This window comes from Peromyscus maniculatus, chromosome 18, assembly GCF_049852395.1.
Source record: "Peromyscus maniculatus bairdii isolate BWxNUB_F1_BW_parent chromosome 18, HU_Pman_BW_mat_3.1, whole genome shotgun sequence".
NCBI classification, from domain to species: domain Eukaryota; kingdom Metazoa; phylum Chordata; class Mammalia; order Rodentia; family Cricetidae; genus Peromyscus; species Peromyscus maniculatus.
This window is the reverse complement of record NC_134869.1, coordinates 27367921-27395249: the sequence shown is the minus strand read 5'-3', so window position 1 is coordinate 27395249 and position 27329 is coordinate 27367921. Positions and strand designations below refer to the sequence as shown.

Here is a 27329-nt window from a genome sequence, read left to right as displayed (position 1 = left end):
CTTTCAGTTTTGAAAGGTGTTTTTTTTAAGAGCTACTGAAATTTCTAGTACTGAAATTGCATTAGATTTGAGGAAGATAACCTTTTCCCCTATAGTTGATCATTTTAGATAAAGGAGGAAGTTATTTTTTAAAAAGTTTTGAAATCAGCCCTAAGTCTGGTACTGGCACCTGTGTGTGTACTATACATTGCCTTGTGCAGCATTAGAGTAGTCTATACTCATCTCTAACTCACTGAGTTTAAGTATTTTTTATGGTTTTCCACTCCCTCCTTCCCGTTTTCTTTGGGGGAAATTTAGATCAATATTTATCATTTTATACTAGATTAACTTTTCCTAGAGTTATATGATTTAATTTGTGTTTAGTTGTTTCATAAATAACTTTTAAAGAAAGTGCTAATACCCTCTATTAGTTATCCGGATATTTATCTTATCTAAATGTCAAAATTTTCCATTACAACCCCTTTAGATCACGCCAACATTTCTAAAACTAGTATCTAGTCGTTGATCTTACAGTAACATTTATATTACAGGTATTGATGCACAAATGTTTTACAAAATGCAATTAATATCAAAGAAGATTATTGCATCCACTATAACGTTTAGCTTCCAGTGTTAGTGGTTTCCACTTACTTTACTTTGTTCTTTCTGGTGGCCACAGGATGCCACTACTTAATGACTTGCTGACTTTTCAGTGAACACCCAATTAGAGAAAACCAATTTGCTTCAGGAATAAATTTTGTAAAACATCCTTGTCCTGTCTTTCCATACCTCATTATGCATACTAGGGCAGTGAGTACTGGAAAAAAAAGAAATGAACTCCTCATTGAGCAACAAAATGAGAAGAATGATCCAAAGACATGCCGTTTTCTAATGGGAACCATTTGTCAGGAAAGTGTAAGTGTAAGTTGGAATCTTATTCCAGCACTAATCATTTTTCTCTTATTGGTAAGATAAAAATAGCAATATAGATCACATATGCATATGTCTTGAAAGCTAAATTAGTCCCCACAACAAAACCAGTGTAAGTTGGAGTTAAAATTTTACAATAAAATGATGCGCAACTGATACATTGAGGGAATTCCTATCTCATTGTCAAAAACCATTATCCAACATCAAATCAGAGTAGGAAGATTGTGAGCTACATCTAGCTTTATTGACTCTTTTGTATTCTTGAAATGTACAATAAACCATCATTCAGACTGTTATTGAACCTTTAAATATTCATTTATGTAATGTGGGCAACTCCATTTTATAAAACTATGCTTAAAAAATTTTATCCCATTCACTCTGGACATTATGAATTGTTGAATAAGATAATATTCACTATTTAAAGAATAGAGGCATGGTCTCTTCAAGGACTTTCTGATGAAAAAGTCAGAGCAATATTCTGGCTGTAATGTATGAGCCAACAGGGCTAGAACTGCAAATTGAGAGCAGGTAAGGAAATGTTTGTGGACTTTCATTAACATTCTAGTTCTGCATCAGTCAGATTTACTGAGTGTGACCTACTGCATCCAACTCCATCACTTAATAATCGTTGTTGGGACTGTCAACTGTGTGGACATTGTTTAGCAGCCAAACTTTTATAGTCTGATTACAAAGAAGAACAAATTAAATGATCAAATAAGATTTTATGTGCTCAGATGAAAATGCCCAGCATGAACATTGAGACATCTCCTCATTTCAGGGAATGAGCTGAATTAATAAGCAAAACTGAGTGTTTTGGGATGAAACTAATGGACAATCGGAATGCAGGATTTTAACTATAATCCTGAGAATAAAACATGTATGTATGGTTTCGTTGTAATTCCAAGCATTGGTCATTCTCCACCATTAAATTGTTCCCACATTTTCCTAACACATCCTAATATGTCTAGAGCAAATCATGTACTTGTCACTATTCAAACCTCACCCTAAGGGAATATCTACAACAAGCAAGTCGTAACAACTGAGAAAAACAGACCAAAACACTCTCATATTCTGGAGTGTTTTATCTTATGCTAACCTGGCTGACTTGCAATGTCCTACTTCCAAAGACGTTAAAGTAAATTGATCCACACTTTTCATTGATTCTATAATAATACTATAACTTATTCAGAAATCTTGGACTTGACAGATTTTAATTGTTTTTTGAAGACCCAGAATTGCATTAGGACTCCAAAGTTACCATGTGAGGGTAGAGATCCAAGAGTCAGAACTGATTTTATGAAGTTGATAGGAGAAAAAATGCTGCCCGTCATCAGATTGGAATCACAAGATAGGGAGTTAGGTCAAGTTGAACTCACTTTTTTGTGCTCTTGTCCGAGATGTGGCAAATGAAGCAACAATATGTCCTTGAACTCTTCTTATATACCCTTATATCTGTTACGTATAAGTATCATCTAATATAATAACACTAAAAGCTGCTTATGAAATAAGTTTCCTCATCACTGGGCTTGATACCCTGTATGTACTCAGTGCATAGAAGAGAAGGCATTCAGTATAGTTATCCCAGTTTGTAAGCTATTAGCTCAAGAACAGTGCTAAAACCTTGTTAAACACAGTATCACCACACAATTTTTCCTCTATTGCACCATATTAATTATGAGATCTGTAGGATGAACCCACCATCAACAATTTGACTTAAATATATAATTAAAAACCGATGAAACCTACGGTGGTTTAAAATCATAAATACCAACTGCAATCAATGATGTAAAAATTCGCCAAATAATTATATAATTATCATATTAATGACAACTGAACAAAATGACTTTGATGTCTGATCTTCAAAAATGTCAAAATAATATACAGTTAACAAATCATTTTTGTCAGGAAGTTATTGATAAACAAAGGATGGCATGAATGAAAATAGAAGACAATAAAGTATGCAAATATATATTCACTATAGAATAAATTCTAAATAGTTAGCATAGCTATTAAAGCATAAATGTCATGTAATACTTATATATAAAATGAAAATAAGACAATAACAATCGTATTCATCTCAAGACACTGTATTTATATAACCCAGCATTATCCATCATAGATTCCTTTGTTGTTTTTTTTTTTCTCAAAAGAGTGAAAAAATTTGGTCACACTATTGTGCAATTAACTGAACAATAAATTATGTTAATATTATAATGTTTGTTAATTAAATTTATTTTCTTTATTTCTTTGAGAGCTAGATACTAATGTTAAAATATTGATCCTTTTCAATACAAGTGTGCATAAGAGTTTCAATATTATAGATTTAATACATTCATGAAAACAGATGTTAATGTTAAACTAATGTTTATTTTATATTTATTATTGAGAAAATTATTTACTTTCTTTAAGCAATGCTTGTTTTATTATTTCTAATTATTTTTGTAAGCACTATTCTTGATAGAACATGAGGGCAAAGAACCTTGCATCTTACATAGTGTTAAAGCTCATGTGGATATTTATGCTTTTCAATGATAATGAGGTATAGAATATTAAGAATTATTTAGGAAATAATTGGTTTCTAAGGTTTCTCATTTTCTCACTTTTATAAAAAAACTCTTCTTCAACCTACATTATTTCTTACTTAAAAAGCAGACGAGTTTTTATGACCTATCTCTTTCCTAAAATAAAGAGACCCACTTGTAAGGCAATGGCTAGGAAGAAATATACCTACAAAATGGAAGATAGTCAATAACTGACAAATAATTAGTCAACAAAATCTAGAAAGGGTTGTGAAACAGTTTCAAGTAATGAAGTTCAATGTATTGTTACAAAGATGTGTGTGTGTACCATCCTTACAGCGTGTGATTGTGGCCTAAAATAAAATAGACACTTTTGTATTGTTGGAAGTCTAAACATCAATATTGACAGGTAGAAAAGCACAGCCTGTAATTTTATTGTCAATTAAAAGACTGGCCTGTAGCTACTCTGCCATATTCTCTTCTACCTAATTTAATTATTTTTTACTTATTTTCTCCTATTTTCCAAAGTTATGGATGAAATAGTACATAGTCCTGAAAATACATGATTGGAATTAATGAAGCAATTTGTTGAGCTGTGCATGAATTTAGCTCATGTATGGACATGTGGATTGATATGGACATATGGATTATATGTGTACGTGAACATAACTTACTTTCACTTCTTGTTCTCATTATTTTTTATTCAAGCAGTCTTGTCTATTTTATAGGTTTTTATATGCAAAAAATTATTTCATTTCTGGGAATATATATCAACGGGTATAGCAAGTAACTTTTAAGCAAATAACCAGAACACAGCAGAGTGTTTCTTCTCTGTCATAAGAATCTAACATTTGAAAACTTGACAAACACACCGTAAAGGTCGCAGTTCCTGGACAAAAATTAATACAAGCAAGTTGATGATTTTGGAAGACAGTGTCCATGATGAATAAAAACATATATCCTGTCATTTTCCTTCATATGCTGTATTTTATATACAAAATAATTTCCTTAATTAATATACTATGCATGTAAAAATCATACACATGCATGAAAGTGTCACAATGAAGCCCACTTGCCTACGCTATTAAAAAACATTACTTTGAAAAGTCGGAAAATTAAATGAAGACTTATATGTATGTGAAGAGACTGTGGAAGGAGTCGGAGAGAAGGAAATTGGGAGAGGTTCGAGGGAGAAAAGGGAATATGTAAAGTGATGGAAATGCTATAGATAGCATTACATCTATATATACATATGCATATATGTATAAATTTAAAAAAATAATGGCATAACTGAATATATTGAAATTTCTGTTAAGTTTTTGTACACCGTTAACCCATAGCTTTTCAACTTGAAAGACGATAACGACACAATTTATCTTGGTATTATCTTTCTGAACAATACAGTCTGAAATTCTGGGTGATCATCATCACTTCTTAAAAGGGATTAAATATGTTCATGGCCAGAAACTTTAGATTTATTATGATAAAGTTCCCGAATGTGGGGTTCAGAAATGGGTACAGTACTTCCATGGAGCATGGGCACTAAAGCATGGATTTTAATAGATTGAAAAAGGGAGCAGAAGAAGATAAAGTTCAAAACAGCCAGACTTAGGATTTCATTTGTCAGAACTGGGTTTGGATTCATTCTTACTGGCCGATGTTTTAACTGATATCCTGACATTCATAATCTATTATTTGTGATGACAGGCATTCTTTCTCAAAAGGCTGTTTTAGAGATTTTGTATTATAGTATACTGAAAGGACACCAGACACCACTAAAATGTACTGAATATGCTTAAATAATTAAAGTACTTTGTCTTGGACACAGCTCTATAGGAAAAAATGTATAGTCTATAATGGGAATTTTAAATAATTTTACATGCAAATTTGTGTATTTTTTATTTCCTTTGGGTTGATGGGTAGTTTCTTTAGGAATTGATCACATAGTGTTCTGTTTCACACAATGAGCTTCAATAAGCATTATTTTAATGGTTAAATAACTGAAAGCATTATAGACTTAAATCATTAAAGTAACACACTGAAAGAATATCACATATATGGTAAGAACTCAGTAATGTAACCTTAGCTGATAAATTCAACTTAGAGTCCATTGATGTTTTCCAAATCTCCAAATTAGTAGCTGAAATTAAAGCGTTCATTAGTGAATCAAAGAAGTTCTATGTGTTGCCAAAGTAACACATTAGCAGATTTGGAACTGAGGACCTTAATGACTATCACATAATAAATTAATTACCATTTGCAGCTTTTGGAGTCTTCAAAATACTCATATCCACAAATTGTTTTACTTTTATTTCTTAGATAGTTGAATAACAGAAAATATTGTGGAGTTGAGTTGAATAAAATAAATCATGGAAATAAATGTTTTAAATGTTCAGGTTTTTAAATGAGAAAAATGATTCAAAACGGTTTAACTATTTAAATTCACTTAAACTTTTTTTTTTTTTTGGTTTTTCGAGACAGGGTTTCTCTGTGTAGCTTTGCGCCTTTCCTGGAACTTGCTTTGTAGACCAGGCTGACCTTGAACTCACAGAGATCCACCTGCCTCTGCCTCCCAAGTGCTGGAATTAAAGTATGCTCCACCACCACCTGGCTCACTTAAACTTTTTATGTTATTATAAAATAGATATAATTTCTAGGATATTTCATCATGGTCCTATAGATTTTGAATAAATTCAGATTCCTGGAGGTGATTTATATATAATACTGATCAGAATCATTCAGTTTTAATTATCATAGTTATGCAAGCTTGAAAGAGAATTCTCCCTCTATCCATGCCTAGTCATGTCATCTTTCAAAAGTCACTAAAGCACAGTTTCTATTTTTATTTTTTGTGAGGTGTAATGTGTGTGTGTGTGTGTGTGTGTGTGTGTGTGTGTGTGTGTGTGCGCGCGCGCATGTTTGTATGTGTGTTGTTATGCATGCTATGGCACACATGTGGAGGAAGCAGCAGTTAACTCTTGAGAGTTTATTGATTCTTTCATTTAACCAGTGGGGTCCAACATTGAATTCATGTCTTCAGCTCTAGAGCAGTTTCCTCTCGCTGCTGGGCCATGTCACAAGCCCCTTATACATTGTTTGCTTTTGTTTTGAGACACTATATAGTCCTGGATGGCCTTGAAATCCTGGGTCTTCCTACCATCAGCACCTGAGTGCTGAGGTTACAGATGGGTGTCACCATGCCCAGTTTATGGAGTGCTGGGATCAAAGCCTGGGCTTCTTGAATACTAGATTACACTCTCAGCTGAGGTACATCCCTAGCCCTTTGCAGATACTTTCCATCCTTAGTCAAAATGTGTGCTTCAGAGGGTGGCTTCTTTGATTAAATATGATAGAAGGATGCATTTGAAGTCTCTCAATTGATCTCATAATTAGTTGCTTATATAAAATTATTTGTTATGTATTATTTATTTATTGTTCTTATTGAGCCTATAATGCATTGGTCTGTAAATTATAAACTTGATACATTTGTTTCCTGTTTTTTTTCATTCCCAGATAACTTTTTTTTGAAACTTAAACTTAGTTTCACTCTATGACTTTTGGCTTTAATTGAATATGAATTATTGATATCATGCTTTAATTACTCAATTTCTGAGGAGAAATATTAATTCATTAAGATTAAGTGACAAGTGAAATTGAATATCTTTCCTAGGCCACTCAAATTGATTAAACACAATTAAATAATTCAAGTAGCTTTAGACACATAACAAGTAATATCTAATTTTATAATTGTAGATCTGTCCCATTGATTGATAGACATTTTCATTAAGGAATGAATTGAATGATAAATTTTGAATCATTTCATATATTAAATAATACTCAATCCATTACAAAATGACAAAATTTGCTATTATTTCTTGTGATTTGGATATAAGCTTTCTTTTTAGTTAAATTTAGTAAACACTTTGATGCTATTATGAATATAAATACATTATTAAAAGATCCTCTTGATTATTTTAAAGCATGGTCATAGCATTTTCAATATGGACTCTTATCACATCTCTATATAATTTTAAAATTATCTCAGGGAAACTACTTTTTAATGTATGTACTCATTCTAATAATAACTATTCTAAATACACTGAGAACAATGAGATATTAAGTTATTTCACTGTTTTCAGTCTGTTCTGAATCTACACTCTTTCAATAATTTAATCCTAATTTTGCTTTAAAATCAAATGTGCAATTTTAAGGACTTCAGGTAAGATGTATTATACCTTAACAATAATGCCCCAAAGCTACAAATCTCCAATTTTGACACAGTAGTAGTTTTTTTTTTTTTTTTACTGACCTACTGAAAACATGTTTTTGTAACTGTACAGTATCTAGCTGTGCATTCTTAGGATATCATTACCTAAAATAACAAAACAGATTTCATATTCCTATAAATATTTCACTTCAAATAAAATTAATATTAAGTAGTGGCTTGAGAATTGTTACTTATATAAAAAAGCACCTTGTAAAACCTTCCATTTCATTGCATATTACTATTCATTTCATTGCAGCCAGTCAGAAATATTTTGAAAATTTGTATATTATTTGAAATATTATAACATGAAACTCACATTTGTAGTTTTATACTAATTATAGTTATATGAATGAAATCAATATTATAAATATTGACATCTGGACATAACCTGACTTTTGCACCCTTGAACACACAGCAATTGTGTTTATCTGTACAAGAGCAGGTCCGTTAAAAAAATTATAGAATGGAAAACTCAGCACAGTGGCACACACCTTTAATCCCAGCATCCTTAAGTAGAGGCAGATGGCTCTCTCATTACTAGAACCAGTTGCAAGCTAACAAGAGTTTTAACATGGTGACTCTATCAAAAACAAAAGAAAACAAACAAAATGGAACAATCCAGCATGGAGGAGGGCATGCTCTAAGATCTCATCTCTAGCTAAGCTCTTGTAGGTGACGCCTGTTGGAGGAGGGAGAGCCATTTTTTTTTTCTTTGAGGAGTTGCCACATATTACGAACATTGGTGAAAACTACCTTTGATTAGTGGAATATGCATATTTTAAGGTGAATATGAAGTTAGGAAGGAGATCGGTTGGTCAGGGTGAGGGGAAGTGGGAAAGAAAGTAAGAAGGTTGATCTGATGATCAGAATACATTGTATGACCTATGTATGAAATTTTGAAAAATTATAATAAAAAGAAAATAAATCGTGCCTTACTGAGCCACATGCAGCAGGCGGGAACAGATGCAAAGACCGACAGGCAGACATTATGCAGAGGGTGTGACATGGGAATAACGCAGACTTAAACTGAATGTCTCCATCAAATCCCTTCCTTCATGGCTCAGGGAGCCCTGGAGAAGAGGAGGCAATCCCATACCAAACAAAGGAAAGCCTTCCAGAAGTAGGAATCTAAACACCAAAACTCATGCAGAGAATGGGATCTGCTGTTCTAATTTCTGCTCAACGCTGGCTATACTCTATTAGCCAGGGCATTTATAATGTGAGCAGCGTTAGAAAAGATACCAGATAACAAAGAGTGAAAATTCTTTCTTAAACTAAGATGGTTCTGAAAATTATGTGGATTCTTGACCAAATTTTATAAAGTAGAAAATATTATTTTCTTTTAATTTCAAAAATACATAATTAGAAGTCTAATAAAAGAGATGATAACTAATATTTATAAAGGAGTATTAGGCATAAGTGTAATGTTTTGGCATGGGTTTTAAACTAACAAATCAGACTCTCTAATTGGACTCCTGGAACTCCACCCGGGGCCTAGCTGTGGATCTCTGCATCCAGTTCCCTCAGTCATTGGATGGGGTTTCTAGAACAATTAGGGTGTTTGGCCATCCCATCACCAGAGTAGGTCAGTTTGGGCTGACTCTCGACCATTGCCAGCAGTCTATTGTGGGGGTATCTTTGTGGATTTCCTTGGGCCTCTCTAGCACTTTGCTTCTTCCTATTCTCATGTGGTCTTCATTTACCACGGTTTCCTATTCCTTGTTCTCCCTCTCTGTTCTTGATCCAGCTGGAATCTCCTGTTTCCCCAAGCTCTGTTTCCCTTGACCCTTGCCATTTCATGTCCAGGCTATTTATGTAGATCTCATCCATTTCTCTGTCTGGCTGAGGGGCCCCCAACGGGATCAGGTCCTCTGAATAGGTGAGACAGTTGATTGGCTTGATCTGTTAGGGAGGCATCCAGGCAGTGGGACCGGAACCTGTGCTCAGTGCATGAGTTGGTTGTTTGAAACCTGGGGCTTATGCAAGGTCGCTTAGCTCAGCCTGGGAGGAGGGGACTGGACCTGCATGGGCTGAGTCTACCAGGTTGATCTCAATCCTCCGGGGAGGGTTTGCCCTGGAGGAGGTGGGAATTGGGGGTGGGCTGGGGCGAAGGGGAGGGGGCGGGAGGGGGGAGAACAAGGGAATCTGTGGCTGATATGTAGAACTAAATTATATTGTAAAATAAAATTAAATTAAATTTAAGAAACTAAACTAACAAATCAGAATGACCAGAATAGAATATACTTTGATTTTAGGAAGTTGTATACATGATTCTACATGGCGTTCTTTTGGACAAAATATCAAAAGTTAGGGTAGTGGCACTTAATGGACAACAGTTATTGTTATATTTGAAATATCAGTTGAAATGAAAGCTTCTGCTAGTATCTAATAGAGTCAAATCTATTAAATACATATCACGAGGAAAAAGGAAATATTTATACTGTGTTTAATTTACAGCATTATTTCTAGTCCTACTGGAAACTATAAAGCAAAATTGCTACTTTAAAAAATCTCACAAGGTACAGTTTCCTAGTTTAGCAGAAATAAGGACTGAATTTCAACAAGGTTACATAGTCTTCTTCATGTCTGGTGGCTAGTAACTGATGAATATGGTTATAAACTCATATAAGCAGGAAACTTTTGCAGTGTCTATATCACTTAGGAAGAGAAAGGTAGGTCCACAAATACGTGGAGGCTGTAATAAAACACAAGGTCAAGATCTACAATAGAAACGTGTCAGAGGACTCCTGACCTAATATTGCCTTAAAAACGGCAAAATTGATTGAAAATACATAGAGTTGTAAAATATTAACCAATAAATAACATAGTTATAAAATTGAGGTGTTGGCTATTATTCAATTGTATTAAAATAAATACACTAACTTTTAAATTAAAGGGAACAGTAGTAGAAAAAGATAGGAAATTATAGTTTTATTTGTTAGAGGGTGCTAGGAACCATTTGTTACTCCTTGGAATCATGCTTTAAAGAAGGCAAGTATTTCCTAAATGACAGATTTTGAATGAATGATGTAATGGGTTTATCTAGAAAAGTAGATGTTTTTCATGCTAGGTAAGTCATAAAATTTTGCTTAATTTATGTATCATATGGTACAGTTTTTCTATACTAGCATAATATGATCTGAATATTGGTCCAATAAATGGAGTGTACAAGTTTCATAACTATAACTGTATGAAGGAAAATAGATCTAAATGACATACTGGTTTTGAAATTATTTTTTCATACCTGGGCAATACCTATTTTATAATTTGTATAAAAGTATGTTTTGCAATGATAATGTGTTTTTATTAACACTTATTATGGATGTTTTTATACTCAACATTGTAATTGCTGCTAAAACAGCAATATTTTTTCCCAAAACTATATTTTCAACATTTTGATGTGATCTATTACATGCTTTTATTTTTATAAAATTAGAAGAGTTTACTTAAAGAGCTTTAGTGGTAAGTTGTGGGGAGTAGATGAAGTTCTGAACGAATGTATATTGTTAACATGATTATGGTCGTGTCCATGTCAAGGATGGCAATGCCTAAGACCCATGGAAATGGCCAAGCTTTCCCTGAGGCTCAGGGGAATGGCAAAGCCTACCTTTCATCCAAGAACAGATGTTAAGAAGATTAACCTTTAGCTAATACCAATGTGTACAGAATCTATCAACCACAGCCTTTCTCTAGATAGCTACAACCTGAATTTGCTCTTGCAAACACCCCCTACAAAGATTTGCTAACATAGCTCTTCCTCTTTCAGCTATGTTATAAATCTACTGCCTTGATTCAGATGAATAAAATAAGTGGTCTGAGTTCCTGCGCTGTTGGTATATTTTCACCAGAAGACTTGACCCACTGGATCCTAGCTTTTCTGCATATGTGTCTGTAAAATTGTTCTTCCTTCATTTCCTGGTCACCCCAGTCAGGTTTTCAGGACCCAGCCACAGCACGAAGTAAACATTTGTATATTGTGAAATTTCTATTAAAACCTAAAGATGTATTCAAATTTGTGCTGGAAATCTATTGGCATCTTGTTTTCATGACAATTAAAAATCAAACTATTCCTTTCACATTGTGATTATTTTCAATGGTTTTTTTTTTTAGCAAAGACAATAATCTGTGTATGTATGTGTGCATATAAACTAAATATACACACATCATACACACATGCACATGCATATCAATGTGAAGAAAAATGGTCCCATAAAGCTTAACAGATTGAATATTGATAATCCTAATAACTATTTTTGAATCTATACCTACCTGATAATATTGTTTAGACCTTAATCAGCACTTTGTAATACAATATTTATTTAGTTGCATAGGAAAGTTTTTGTGAGATTTCTTCATTTCAAAGGAGTAGAAATGACTGTATATTCTGTTTTGGAGAAACTTGCACATCAATGTTAATTGTTGCTTTATTCACAATATCCAGGAAATGGAAAATATACAGATGTTCACCAAAGGATGAATGAATGATGAAAACCTGCTATATATCTATTCAACTGAATATTATTCTTCTATTAAAAACTGAAAATTTCACATAAATGTATGAGGCTGGAAATAAGTATTCTGAGTATAGTAATCCAGACCAGAAAGACAGACACCACATATTGTCTCTCATAGTTGGATATTTTAAATATAAATAAACATATATTTATATTTAAGATTAAATTAGAGCTAGAAACTAGTAAGTAGGTACATGAGACTTCAAAGGAAGGGGAATGGAATAATGGTATTTAGGCAGTATGAAGGAATAAAGGAAATAACGGAACAGGGATTAAAACATGGAGGAACATGAGAAGTCAGAGTTTATCATAGAAGATTTTAAAAACACCACATGACAACCTGCTACTGTAGAAGCTTCCCAAAAATAGATATATGGTTACAAAATGAGTTTAAATGAAGTTGTTCTATAATAAGGATAAAGTGTCTCTCCCAGACATCATAGATTATCAAACAAAAACTCAATTAGAGATATGGGTTACCCTTTTCAAATTGTTGCTAAGTGGTATCTTATAGACATCCCAAACATTACAGGCTCCTTAGTACCCTCCAGAATTTTGTTGCTGAAGACATCACATACTTTTGCGATAGGGCATTGGGAATCTGAGATGCTACTGATCAGAAAGCCTTCTTTGTATTGGCTAGTTTTCATAGTTCTACAAGATTTCTATGCCTGCTGCCCAGATAGAAAATGAATCATCAATCTTACCAAGGTGTGAAAACTGTGAGCTACAAAAGCAACCAGACAGGCAAGATAGGACTGCCAGAGGAATAGTGGCATGAATGTCAGTTTATACCTGAATTAAAATCCACTCCACAAGACTGAATCCAGGCCTGGTCCAGTCAACTCCACCCAAACCCATGTAGCTCGTTTAGTCATAGGACCTAGGAAAGAAATGACTATTATACTGTTAAAAGGACAAAATGATAAAGTGACCTCTAAATTCTGATTTTTGTGCCAGTAGAACAGTGTATCTCAAAACTGTAGTTAGAGGAGCTTCATTTTACAATACGGTGTGATTAATGCATGCACACAACTCACTAAGATGCAGAGATTAAGAAATTGGGGAGTGCTGAGGATTTAATGGGACATCCATATCCTATCCTGTTCCCTCAAGGTTCAGGGTCAGTTATGGAAGATGGGGCAAAGATTACAAGAGTCAGAAGTAGTAGACCTCTGCAGTGTAAGTATTTACTGGACTTGGAAGGGCCATTAAATGTGTGAACTCACAGCAACTCTGACTGGCTTCGTAAGACCTCCACTAGATCAGACCATTCAAAATCCCAGTGGGAGTTGGGCAGGGGCTCATGAGGCTCTATGCCTAGAAGAAGAGATATTGGTAACTGATGTCTGGTGGGGAAGAGAGAGAGGAGTTTTCTTTAGGAATCTGGCTGTAGAAAGTGTATTGTCCTACACCACACAAATACAGGCAGTGAAAACTGGACTCAGTGTGTTAAAAAAAAAGAGCACACAAAGTTCAGAGGGAAAAAAATGTCAGTTGATAGGGCAAGAATTGGAGAGGAGAAAGTGAGGGGTTGAAGTTGATAAAGTATGTAATATGTAAGGTGAAGCTCTCAAACAATGAAAATCAAATAAAGGTTTAAATGAGTTTTAAACACACACACACAAAAAATCAAATGAAGTCAAATGAGAAAGAGATGTGTGGTTCTCTGTTCCTCCTTTCCCTCCTTGCTGAAGCTTTCTTTGTCAAGGCTAGTGTTTTACTTAGAAAATTAACACTGTTAACCTGTTGGTCATTTCTTGTGGTAGTCTAGCAGGCTTCACACCCCCTTATTTACATACATGAATACATTATAAATCATTATATTCCTATAAGAGAGGAAATGTGACTCTTGTCTGAGTCACTTCACCAAGTATTATTTTTCAGAACCATCCATTGACCTGCAAATTTCACAATTGCGTATTTTTTTTCTCTAGTTGAATGAAATTCCATGGTATATAACTGTCAAACGGGGAGGGGAAAAAAAACCAACTTAATATATTTGAAAAGTGCCACGATGAAAAATACTACTTTGTATGTTGAAAGAAAGTTAAAAATTAAATGTACATGAACGAAAGAAAGCGGTAGGCTGAAGAGATGGCTCAGTGGTTAAGAGCACTGGATGCTCTTGTAGATGATATGTTTAGTGACCAGACCCGCATGGTCACTCAAAAGCATCTGTAACTGTAGTTCCAGAGGATCTGATTCCTTTTCCTGAACTCCACAGACACTATGCACACACGTAGTACACAGCAGACATTCATGCAGACAAAACACGATACACATAAAATAACAACAATCAACATAAATCAATAGAATAAAAGCAAGAAAGAAGGTAGGTTAACCCAGGCACAAGTTATAAAGAAAACATATAAACAAACCTCTCTGGGTGATTGTAGCTTATCCAATGATAAGCTTTCAGTAATGAAGGGAATTTAAGATAAAATATGACTTCTTTTGGTCATATTCACATTTGTAGTTCCCCAGCAGGCCTCCAACCACAACCTCTTACTCTCATCAATCTTTACTAAAGCATTTTTCAGAAAGTTATATAGAACCATAGATGGTTTTTGGAATCACACTTGCAGGTCAATGTGTACAAGCTTCTAGTTCACAGCAAATAATCGTTCCTGATTTTAATGTTTCATGAAATTGGAATACAACTGTGTACTCTAAATCACCAGAAATGCAGAAAAAAAATGATACTGTGAGTTCTGAGGTCCATGTGAAACACTATATAGCCAATCAGTTTTTTAAAAAATCAGAAAACCAATATTTTTAAGTGTTTGTCAGTTACTATTTAATAAAAAATTCAGATGTTTTATGCCAGTGTTTATACTTTCTTAGTGGTTTAAATTTTAAATATGCTATAAATAACTAGTATTCACATGTTCAAAAAAGGCTAGCCTCTCCTCTACACTGTAAGAAATGTGGGCAACAAGGTGTGCAATACTGGATATAATAAGAAAACTACAAAACTTCTGACTCAGTCTGATTTTCTCATTTAATTGTTCTTAACAGAGCAAATAAAATAAAAACAATCTAATCTCTTTTGGACTATATAAGTGTTAGATTTGTATTTTAGAATAGAAAGAATAGCAGACACAATTGTCCTTTTTTTCTTTTTTCTTTTTTTAGTATCATAAATATATTTTTACACAACACGCACACAGACACACACATTATATACACATACACACACAGAGAGAGACACACACACATGTATGTATGTGTGTGAGAGTATTGTCATATATATACATATTAACCTGTATTTCATTTTTTTCCCATGAGCACAGACATATGAGATATCCTATATTTCTCATTATAAACCACTTCATTTGCTTACTTATCAAACTGTGAATAGGGTGACCACTGAGTACATACTGAAACACTAACATGTTTGAACACATTGTGGTGTCTTGAATTTCTTTTATGGAAAGATGGAGACAACTGACCAACCCTCAACAAAATTTGATTACTATTTGTATGCAGGTAGCACAAAATCATCAATTAAAACAGTTTACAATCATCACACAGCATGGTAATATGCTTTGTGGAGCAGTTTTGTTATCTAATTCAAGGTAGTCTAGCATATTACCTGAAATCTAAATAAGACATGGGGCAGACACTAATTCAATGGTGGTTTGGTGGTTAAGAGCACTTCCTGCTCTTACAAAGGACACTGGTTTGGCTCCCAGCATCCACATAAGATATCTCACAGTGACCTGTAACTTGAGTTCCATGGTATCTAAAACCCTCTTCTGGCTTCTGCAGTCACTGACCAGAAGTGGCATACATAGACACATAGGAACAAACAAATAAATGTTAAATAAATAAATGCATACATACAGGAAAGAAGAAAGAGAAGGAAGGGAGGAAGGGAGGAAGGAAGGAAGGAAGGAAGGAAGGAAGGAAGGAAGGAAGGAAGGAAGGAAGGAAGGAAGGAAAGAAGGAAACAGAAACCATAAGTTCTGGTAGGAGAGATCTCCACAGATAGTCGAGTGTTGTCTGTTAATCAGAACAAACAAACAAAAGAATTCCTTCATTTGTTATTTGAAGTAATAGCCCATTAGCTACAGGAAAACAAAACAAAAGTAAACTAGTTTCTGCAGATTTTACCTTTCTTGCATATAAGACAGCCATTTAATCTTTCCCAAATATGATAAATTACAACAATTTCAATCACATGAATTTTAATACAAAAATTATAAAATCAATTTCAATTTTCTTCATATACGGAAACTGTTTGGACAAAAGGACTAACCACAGGCCATATCTCTTTGTCTGTTAATTACAGGTATCCAATGCAACCTTAAAATACTGAGCTTGACTTCCTTTTTTTTCCAATGGGAAGTTAGGAATGTACTTCTTCCCACAGAAAATTTATCAACAAGTGCTCAATTAAATGTTTTAAAACAATGAGCAGTGTTCATTTTCATAGAAATAACCAGAGAAAGGATGAGTTTTACCTCTACTTTCCCACAGCCCTACTTACACAAAATAGTCTGTTGTAAAGATACCACATCTATGAGGAGGTATTAATTGTAGAAATACAGCAGTCAGTGAGAGACTAAATTCCCAAGAAAAATATCCCAGTTTATGATTGCAACCAACTGCATATTCTCAGAGATTCTTTAATGAGAAGCTGTCTCATCATATAATGAATTATCAATTCATGAATAAGTGTGTACAGTTGGCAACTGTGTTTTAATTATCATCCAAGAAAAGAATTTTCTCATTTTAAATTATTCACATCACTCTTTTTGACTATTGGTTAAAATCGTGGAGCTATGAACATTGAAATATATGAATGACAGCAGCTTGAGCTACAGAATGATATTCAACCTCAAAAGTGAAAACAAAAATACAAGGGTGTGTGTAGTGAAACTGCAATAAAAACTGCTGAGATGATCAGCTTTTTCTGTGACCCATCACATCCATGGGTTGCCTTCCAAAAGACAAACGTAGCAAAAGAGGAAGATAGGAAACCTGAAACAGGAAGACCTGCTTCAGAAACTCAGTGTACTGACAATTTGGCTAGGAAGTCCAAATGCTGATACTCCGAATTATCAGCCATTCTTTTTGTGTTTTGGTAACGCATATTCTCATGCAGTGTATGTCAAACGGAATTTTTTGATTCACATCTGACATTTCAAAGTTTCCGTTTTTGAAGTCCCCCAGTCTTAAATAAGTATCGCATTGTCTTATTTGTTTGCTTAACGTAAGTTTTTCCCCAACATCTAGAGCTCCATGGTGCAAAATGTCGTTCTGTCTGTCTTCTGTTCCCGTATTCACTTTAATTTTTTTAATTGTAATTGGATTTTCAAATATAATGACAAATGTATCTCCTATTGAAGGTGGCTTTCCCCAGAAGTACTCATCGACACTGCTATAAGCCTTGCTTGCTTCATAGTTTTCAAAGACGTTCATGTTGGTGTAGAGACTTGCGGGAGGGTTATCGGGGATGTCGAATGACTCCTCTTCAAAGTCATCATCCTTCAGTTTATTCTCAGTTCCTTTATAGGATGAGTAATAGCCCATGTGCTGAAAGAGAGAAGGTTTAAACCGGATCACGTTTTTCTGAGCCAGTAGACCTCGGAAATGAGTCAATAGCCAATCACAAGGCATTTCTTGATAAAACATTAATAAAAAATGGGCCAGACGTGGGAGATCATGAGAATGATAGAGTTTACCAATGTAGCCAAGCTTTGAGAATTCAAGAGTTACCCAGTACGTTCCTTCTAAGGATGCAATGACTTTTTTGATCGCAGTTAAAAAATTTTTGGAACACCGAACATCATCTTCAAGCATTACATAATAGTCTGAAGTATTGGCACAAAAATTAAGCAGAAATGCATAGTCTACATTTTGCTTGGAGCGAAATCTGACTCTATCTTCTGGGTCATTGTAATTTCTTTTAAGACCATCCAAAACTGGATAATATTCTTCAGGAGCATGTATAACAATTAATCTTCCTGCAATAATGTGATGGGCAAATTTCTGCATAATATCTTGGACCATCATGTCACGCCAGGATGAATTAAAGTCTGCTAGATGCACCACTACTGAAATTTCCTTTAATTCCTCATAGCTGGACTGTTCAAAAATTGATTTTATTGTCTCAAGTAAATAGTTTCCCTTTTTCCGTTTCACTGATGAGAGTCCAATTGTGAGATATCCTGAGCAAAATAAATCAGAGGAAGACAAATAAAATGTTAATAGGTTTCGAATAATGTAACAATAGGAATCAAATAACCAAGATTTACTTTCTTTAGGCCTGCAATTATAGTTAGTAAATCTAGTAGATGATTATGTATTGAACATTTTAAGATTAGAGTATTAAACTCGTTTATCAAGGGCTACAGTGTTTTATGTACATTATGTACATGAAATACAAATTATATCTCTTGAGCAATCTAATATGTACCTTATCAATATTGTTTTTGAATTATGAAAATGAAAGTATTCTAAAATATTCTCTATCTTAATATCCCTATATATTACCATTATAAAAGAGAGACAGAAGTTTAGATACAAACATATTTACAAACAAGTCAGGCACAGCACTTCACATCTATAGTCTTAGCAATTGGATGATGGAGCCGGAAGGACTGCCCTGAGTTTGAGCATAGTTTGGTATTCACTTTGACTCAAAAACCAAAACAAGATGAAAACAAATGAACAGTGTAAAAAATAATAAATAGTATGTACAAAAGTAAAGGGAATTTTATAGTTAAGGCTTGCAAGCTAGACTCAAGTAGTGAGAAAGAAAAAAGACTGGGCATTTATTTAAATCATCTACAAAATTTCCAGAGACTGTATATTTCAGTTTCCATATCACATCACTATCTTTACTCAAAGAATTAATAGGCAGACTTCATAGTTGTATTTTGAAATTTGCCTGATATGTCTTATAAAAAATAAAGTTTCATAGAATTTATTTAAAAAAAAATAATCGTATCACTCCCCAAACACATGGTTCCAAGCTATGAATTTACTGTGCCATTTGTTTTGAAAGATATTTTGCACTGATATTCATTGGAAAAAGTTTTCTTAGATTTAAGTAAAAAAGCAAGAACTGGATATTTTTAGGGTAAAAAATATTCCCAAGTGCATACTGTCTACCCCTGACAAGCATTATCATCTTTCTAAAGTCTAATTTTATATCATGAAGATTCAATAAAATTTCTTAATAACCATTGGGTGAAAACAAATATCTTCATATGTGTAAAGCTTAGGGAGTTAATATGGGCCTTTTCCTGATACAATAGGTATGTATAACAAGCCCAGCAAATGTCATTCCTCTCTTCTGCCATTCCTATCTGGGATGTATAATGTAAGTCACTGACACCCAGTTAACAATCTGTTGTGTTCCTGCCAATCTGCAGTGGTAACCACATGCTGGATGAAACTTCATTCTTTGTGCTTTTAATTCTACTCTTTTAAAACCCAGACCACACAGAAGCCACTTAAAGGAGATCTACATTTTGAATGTTTGTATTTTTTCCCAATAAGAAAATCTTTTTCATATTGGCTTGAGTAAAACTTTGCTGTCTTCCTGAATCCTCCTCAACTCGAATTTTAAGATGACAAATCATTGGAACAATCATAATGTTTATGAGAGTGCCAGTAATTAAATCTCAACTTCTGGCAACCAGAACCATGAGACAATAAAAAAAATCTCCTAGCTTATGATAATCTATGATAACCCTTTATAAAATAGTACACTATCAAAATCACATTCAAAATTACTAAATTTACTAAAAAAAAAAGAAAATGAATACTTAAAGTACACAAAACTGCTAATTAACTATAAATTGCAACACAAGAAATATTGTATCAGGATAAATGCAAATTTTTGTTATAATGTTATAAAAGTATTAAAAAAAATAAAAAAAAATTATAAAACCAAACTATCAAAGATTGGAAAGGAAACAACATAGAAATATTTTCAAGTTAAGTTTCTGATTTTAAAGTCAATGGATAATTATTTATCTCTTTTATGGCCTTATAATAATTTTTTAAATGCTTTTAATTAAAATTTGGTATGTTAACATTTACTGGGTCAGAAAGCTTTTGCAAAGTTTAAAGAATGTTGGATCTTTCTTAAGCTATAGATATCACTAATCTCTTAATCTTTTGCTAAAGAAACATAACAAATTATCATTATTTTTATGCAAATTTCAGTGTTTAATGAAATTTTTATTAAAAATAATTAGGGATACTTACGCTTTCTCTGTAAAGGTGTTGCAGCTAGGTAGCGATAGGTGACATTTATGGTTCCTGAGAAGTTAGATAAATCCTTGAATGTGTGGACATAACGTTCAGAATTAAGTTGATGTGTGGATGTTTCTCTTATGAGCTGCTTGTCACCTTCCTAAATTCAAAAAATGTACAGGCAAAATTAATAAACAATAAGTGGCCACAGATTAGGTGACTATCTACTTACACAATGGAGATATGTCTAGTGTGACTATTTAGAAAGTCACACTTTGTAAATGTGTGTAAATCTCAATTATTAGCCCATAATCACAAGGTCATTAACATTGACCTGATTTCTTACCTTTAGCTTCTGCTTTAAACTTTCTCACATTTAATCATTATTTTGAAACCCATTTGTTTTTCTATAGCATGAACTATTGTTCTATTTTTCAGCAAATCGATCCTTACTTGAAAATCCCCATTGCCAACACTTTAAAATTCTGAAATTTTCAAAACATAAAATTTGATGATGATCAGTTTGCAGCTTTCACCTGAGGTTATTTCCTTCCAGATTCCTCAGAATTTGAACCATATTAATCTACTTACCCTTCTACAATGGCTTTCAAATGAAAAAAAAGGTATTGATTATAACATTTAAGGAAAGGGTAGGAAGTGTTAACTATAAATAAACAATTTAGATTAGGAGAGATTTGTTACAAAGTTTTATTGACTCATTTACAGATGATCTTATAAGGCCATTGTGGTGGATTGAATGAAAGTAACCCCCATTTGCTCATAGGCATTGACACTATTAGGAGGTGTGGCCTTTAGGAGTAAGTGTGGACTTGTTGGACTAAATGTATCACTGAGAGTGGGCTTTGAGGTTTCAAATGCTCAAGGCAGTTCCACTGTCACTGTGTCTGTTACCAGGAGATTGGGTTGTAGAACTCCTAGCTACATCTCCAGCACCATGACACCCTGAATGAAACCATGCTTCCTGCTCTGATGGCAATCGACTAAACCTCTAAGCCTGCAAGCCAGACCCAATGAAATTCTTTCCTTTAAGAGAATTGCTGTGGTCATGGTGTCTTTTCATAGTAATAGATCATTGACTAAGACAGCCACATAATTTCAAATTGTTGAGAACGGATAGCCATCATCCTTTTGACATAAAATTGCTCATCTAAATATGTCCTCCAATAGCATCAATTAGAGTACATTTGTGCCTAGTCAGAATGAGTGGAGATCTTGTTGGCATCTCATCTTTCTTATTGTCGTCTTTCTCTCTGTGTGTATATATGCACATGTGAATACTTGTTTTTGTTTGATGTTTTGGCTAAGATAATAAATTAAGATTATTTATATTCATTACAATTAATGTTTTGGCGGTGGAATTTTGTGTCATTACATCAACAGAAGTACTTACATTTAAGAAAAATTTCAAATTCAGGTTAACTATGTCCTGTTAGTCATTATTTGCTTTTGCTTTCTCTAAGCTTTGATACAAGTTCAATGGCAGATTTTGATGATCTGATGAAGTTATTATTGGCCATACCTTATTAGATTATTTTTTGGTCATATATACTGTAATTTCCTACCACATATTTTGAGAGAATCTGATTGGGAAGCCATGTTTCTTTTTGGTAAGTTGTCCACTTCACTGTGTGTTGTTAAGTAGATACATTTCTAGTGCTTGTGGTAGCAACTTATGTGTCAAGTGCAAGCCACTAAGACTATAGAAAAAGTAAATTTTTTAAATAAATTTTGCCTTGAGTACTTATCTGTGGTCAATAAAACTTTAATTAAATCTACTCTAAAAGATTGGATAAGATTCAGACACAAGTTTTACCTTGATTAGAGCACTGAATACTTAGTTACTGACTCAAAGGGGAAAAACATAATTAAACTTTAAAATCCATGGGCACATGTTTTTCATAGGATAAAAAAAGAATTACTGGAATATAACAGGAGAGCTAAGAATTCTTAACTATGGGCTATACAATTAAATGAAGGAAATTCAATCCTACAATCTTTCAAATATTTAAGTATTATCATGAAATTTATTCTGTCTGTGCTAACATATTTCTATGTTTTATATCATTTTAACAATTTGAACAAAGACATTTTAACAAGGTTTATACGATATTTATCATGTTCAAAAGCAATATACATCTGAAATATCAGCAATACAAGATTAAATAAAAATTTCTTTAAAAAATATTATTTGAATATTCACTGAATTCTGATTATCCTAACTCTCTCATGCATAAATAATTTTATCTATTTCTCTAGATCAACAGGTATATGTATTTAATTAATGTATTAAACATACAATTTAGAATTGCTACAAAGTAACTACAAATTATCACATAGATTAATTCAACAATAATGTAATAGTGTATATCAATATTAAAAGACATTTCTACAAACCCACAGTTGTCTCTACACTGTATACATTTTTATATTCTGTTATTACATGAGGTTACATGCTAAAGAAACCATAAGATACTGAGTGTTATTTTTAAAAATTCTTTCCTGAGCATGTAAAAGTCTGGACCTTTTCTCTGATAAAATGGAATATATTCATTTTGGTTGAAGGACGTAGCAGAATATAAAATGAAACAGAACTGATATAGAAGTAATTAATTCAGTTCTCAAGAACAAGCTTCCTAATACTTTTAGCATCAATAAAAATGTAACTTTCACCTGAGCCTGTCTGGTTGGCTGCTTTCAGAGGCGACTGACTGAACATCCAGGCTCCCTGGATGCCTTCTTTTCTGCAGTAACTATGCTATAGTGTGTGTCTCGGTAATAAGGCAAAGCTTTATGACAATCATTTTCTGGATGGTAATACAATTCAATGGACTCACTACAGTCTAAATATATACCCTGGTGGCTACTTTGAAGATGCTCACAGCTGAGAGGCTATGTTGATTGGGCATGCAATGTCTCTGCCACTTAGTTTTCCTTGTAAAGTATTTGTCTCGTCCACTGAGTTATGTTTCCCTTCCGACTGAAAGTCACTTATCTTTCTAAAACTAAAACAAATATACCAAGACATTAATATGCCTATAGTTTCAAACCACAAATAATATTTCTATCAAAAAGAGAATTGAATGTGGTAAATAACTCTAGAGACTACTAATTCTGTTCATCTGATTTCTCAGAATTACAAGTATTGTTTCAGCAATACAAGAGAAAGACACTGCAGTTTATGCTTAGAAAATTGTATGCACTATGACATTATGGAGGCAAGATAAAAACCCAAGAGAGATAAGCTTATGAAAAATAAAATGAAAGAGGAAAGAGGAAAAGTGTTAAGCAGAAACTATATTGTATTTTATTACCAGAGACAGTTTTCAATAAATATTCACATTTAAGAAGTGCATATTATAAAATAAGATTTATTTGTGTAGAAGTTGTATAAATTGGGTTACTCAACTCTGCATTTTGATTGGTTGTGATTTTCTGTAGTGATCTCTGTGTGTTGCAAAGAGAAGTTTTCTTGATGAGGGGTAAGAAGCATGCTTATCTCTGGGTATAAAGACAGATATTGAGAATGTAGTTGGGGATCATGCTGGTTTTCTATAGTGATGGTTCTCTTCCAAGATCCATGAATTCACTGGCCCTGGGCAGGAGGCTAGGTTTCCACTATTAGGTATGATTTCCTTATATCAAGTGGGTCTTAAGTCCAATTATAGAGCTCTTGTTTGCCACAAAGCTATGCATGTCACTATTGTATGTTTGGGGTTCTGCCTCATGCCTGTCATAGCAGTGGTTCATAGGCATCATAGCTGGATAAGGACACAATTTCTATACCTAAGCCTTAGGGACCTGTTGTGGAAGAGGTGGTGGAAACTCTTTAAGATCCAGAGGGGAAAATGGAGTTTGCCATAAAATTCTGTCTTCTAGGAATATCACAAGCTACACTAATAAAGTCTCACCAACATGATTGCCAAAACTTGTGCTGAACAAGGACAATAACAATAGATATGCTAGTGTGGATGGGGAAAAACCCACTAGGTCTCAATTCTACCCAAAGAACTACAGACAACTAAATAATGCAGAGAACAGGAGAAATAGTCTTCTGGAGAAAAAGAAAAAAAAAGAACACTAACTGGTTACCCATTACCAAATGGGGCACGCACATGTGTGTGTGTGTGTGTGTGTGTGTGTGTGTGTGTGTGTGTGCATGTGTACACAGGTGCAAGTGTCCATAACAGCAATTAAAAACAGGACAGGATCAGAATTTGAAAGAAAGCTAAAATGGGTATTTGGGGGAGTTTTTAGGGGAGATGTAAGGGGGAATATTGTAATTATATGATTTAAAAATAAAGTAAATAATTTTAAATGATTTTTTTTTATTGTATTTGTGTGTGCCTACATAAATTGATGTGCAGTGCAAATATGCAAATGGCATTGGAGTACGGAAGAAGGCATTAAATTTCCAGGAACTGGAGTTTCAACGGTTTGTGAGCCACAGTGTGGGTGCTGGAAATATAATTCTGAGTCCTCTGAATTATCATTAAGAACTCTTAAACACTGAGACATATTGTCAGCCTTCTTGAAATATAGTTTTTATGAAATTTAACATTATTGATTGAAAGAATATGGTAACTCCATATAAAGACTTATGGGCTGAAGTTCATCATGAAATACAGTTTTACCTACAAATCTACTAAACAGATCAACAAATTAAAATACCATTAATGAATTAACATTAAAGATGTATTTAACATTCGATATAATTTACTTATATAATTAAAGTGATCAAATTTAATCCTAAGTAACAACCTTTCCACTCCACTTATACTGCTTTTCAAATTTAATCAGTGATATGTTTTATATCAATAGAAACATTTTAGTCAAACAATACTCTTTAGTAGAAAAATCTATAATAACTTCATACATTAAAATGATGTCGTTTTGACCATGCTTAGAGGACTTCACTAAACTTCTTAAACCAAGACACCAATTTCAGATTTTTCTTACTGAATTATACATCTAGTATATTTTAATTTAAAGAACCTTTATGATATAAATATATTTGTTGTTCCAAATACAAAAATATATTACACATTGGGACTAGATAATTATGTCTAATACAACCTAGTTAATAAATACTATTTTGAGGTTGTCAATAATATTATAGAAAATTTGTTTGTTTTTTAAAGAACTTTAATTTGGCTATCTAAGAAGAAGGAAAGGATTTTGAAGGATTCAGGGGAGGGGGAGAATATGATCAAAATACATTTATGTATAATTTTTTAAATAACAAGAAAAATAAGAAAACAAAATTTTAATAATAATATTGATAAGTGGCAAAATAAAGGGTATTATTTTCAAGAAAATTTCAATAGTAAGTTGTAAAATAGGGAGGGTAGAAATAATGTTATCAAGAAAAATTTGTTAAGTCTATACATTTCACATTAAAGTTCAATGATTTTAATATTTTAATATATATGAAATTAGTATATACTATCTGTATATATGATATATATAATATATCAAAATTTTTATAATGTAATATATGACTATATATGTATATGTGTGTGTGTATCAGCCACCATCTAGTATTTAAGAAAAAAATAAACCAGAGTAAAACAGGCTCAGTGTTGACATTATATGGCTAAAAGTATACATTTAGGATATATGCATAAATAATTCTACTCATATGAATACTCTCTGTTATATCAAGGTTGGGGTACAAGCAGACTGACACAAAGTTCACTGAAAATGTTTTTTGAACTAAAAATAATGTCTCCAAAACTTACCAGAACATAGCTATCTTCAATGTACAAGTTCATGAATAGAAGAAAAACAACAAGAACTCCCAAGAAAGACACTGTAGAACGCTTTCGCAAGCATCTCATTTTATCCAGCATTTGAAAAATATATTTCATTTGATAAAATTTAAACATCTTCTCCTGTGGAAAAGAGGTAAAAAAAATTACTAGCAATTAATTTACAGTGTGAATATTATAATCTCATCATTCAAATATTTGAGCTAAAATTTCATTTCAAAGTTCATACATAATATTAGCATTTATCAATGCATCATATATATCTACATTCTCAGGGTTAATTATAAAGACAGCAAGTGGATTAATATAGAAGAAAGGAAACAAAACATTTTTTGAACAATTTACTCTCTAAGAAGTAAAATATAACCTATATTTTAATACAATGTGTTTTTCCAATCTAATACAATTTCATTACTTGGAATTACAGAATCTCATTAAAATAAAAAATATGAGGGGTGGAAGAAGACAGCAACATGAAGCCAGGGTAGCAATAAATCTATAACTCAAAGCTAATGTAAAATTTGCCAAAGTTTAAATTCTCTACATCTCACTTTTAGAATACCTAATGAAATATTAATGGTTTGTTAGAATGGGCATCGTTTCCTCAGAATACTTTCCAGCTTCTAACTTGACATGTCTAAGTACTTCCAATTCCGTAATTATTGAGTATGACACATGTAATTAAAACCAATGTTATAGTGGAGTTCCTCTTCATAATATAAGATGATGGGAGCTGAAGAGCAGGGCTTGGTTTTGGTTGTGTTATATTGTACTGCACTGCACTGTATCAATAAAAAGCCTAAGAGTGTCTACATGAAAGTCATAAAATCAAGCAAATACCATAAGATTGGGTGAGTTAGGATGGAAGTCCAACTCTGAAACAGTTTTGAAATGAAAGCAGTGTTTGGAAGTGAATGTGATTCAGGAACTTTGAAAGAAAGATTTTAGGAACAGTCTGATGACTATGGAAACACTAAAAGTCTAAGTTAAATGTGTCTTATGGTTCTGGATGTAGCCTTGCCATATACAACAAGAGCTGATTTCCTACCCTCACTATTAAAACAGGAAATAATAGCTTGAATATAGTAAGTAGTAAAGGTTCATGGGAGGCAGT

The 27329-nt window shown here is 33.1% G+C and overlaps 1 protein-coding gene across 6 annotated transcripts in view; it reads right to left on the bottom strand.

The window, feature by feature from the left end:
* Positions 1-16827: 16827 nt before the first annotated feature.
* The window catches only part of Mgat4c (MGAT4 family member C), a 675471-nt gene continuing 664969 nt past the window's right edge, over positions 16828-27329 (bottom strand). For all 6 annotated transcript variants that reach the window (XM_076553844.1, XM_076553845.1, XM_076553843.1 and 3 more), the window contains 3 exons: positions 26186-26338; positions 20439-20586; positions 16828-18388 (listed from right to left, as the gene is read on the bottom strand). In XM_076553844.1, coding sequence (XP_076409959.1) covers positions 17247-18388; positions 20439-20586; positions 26186-26332 — 1437 coding nt within the window. In that variant the 5' untranslated portion in view covers positions 26333-26338 and the 3' untranslated portion in view covers positions 16828-17246. The remainder of the gene's footprint in view (positions 18389-20438; positions 20587-26185; positions 26339-27329) is intronic.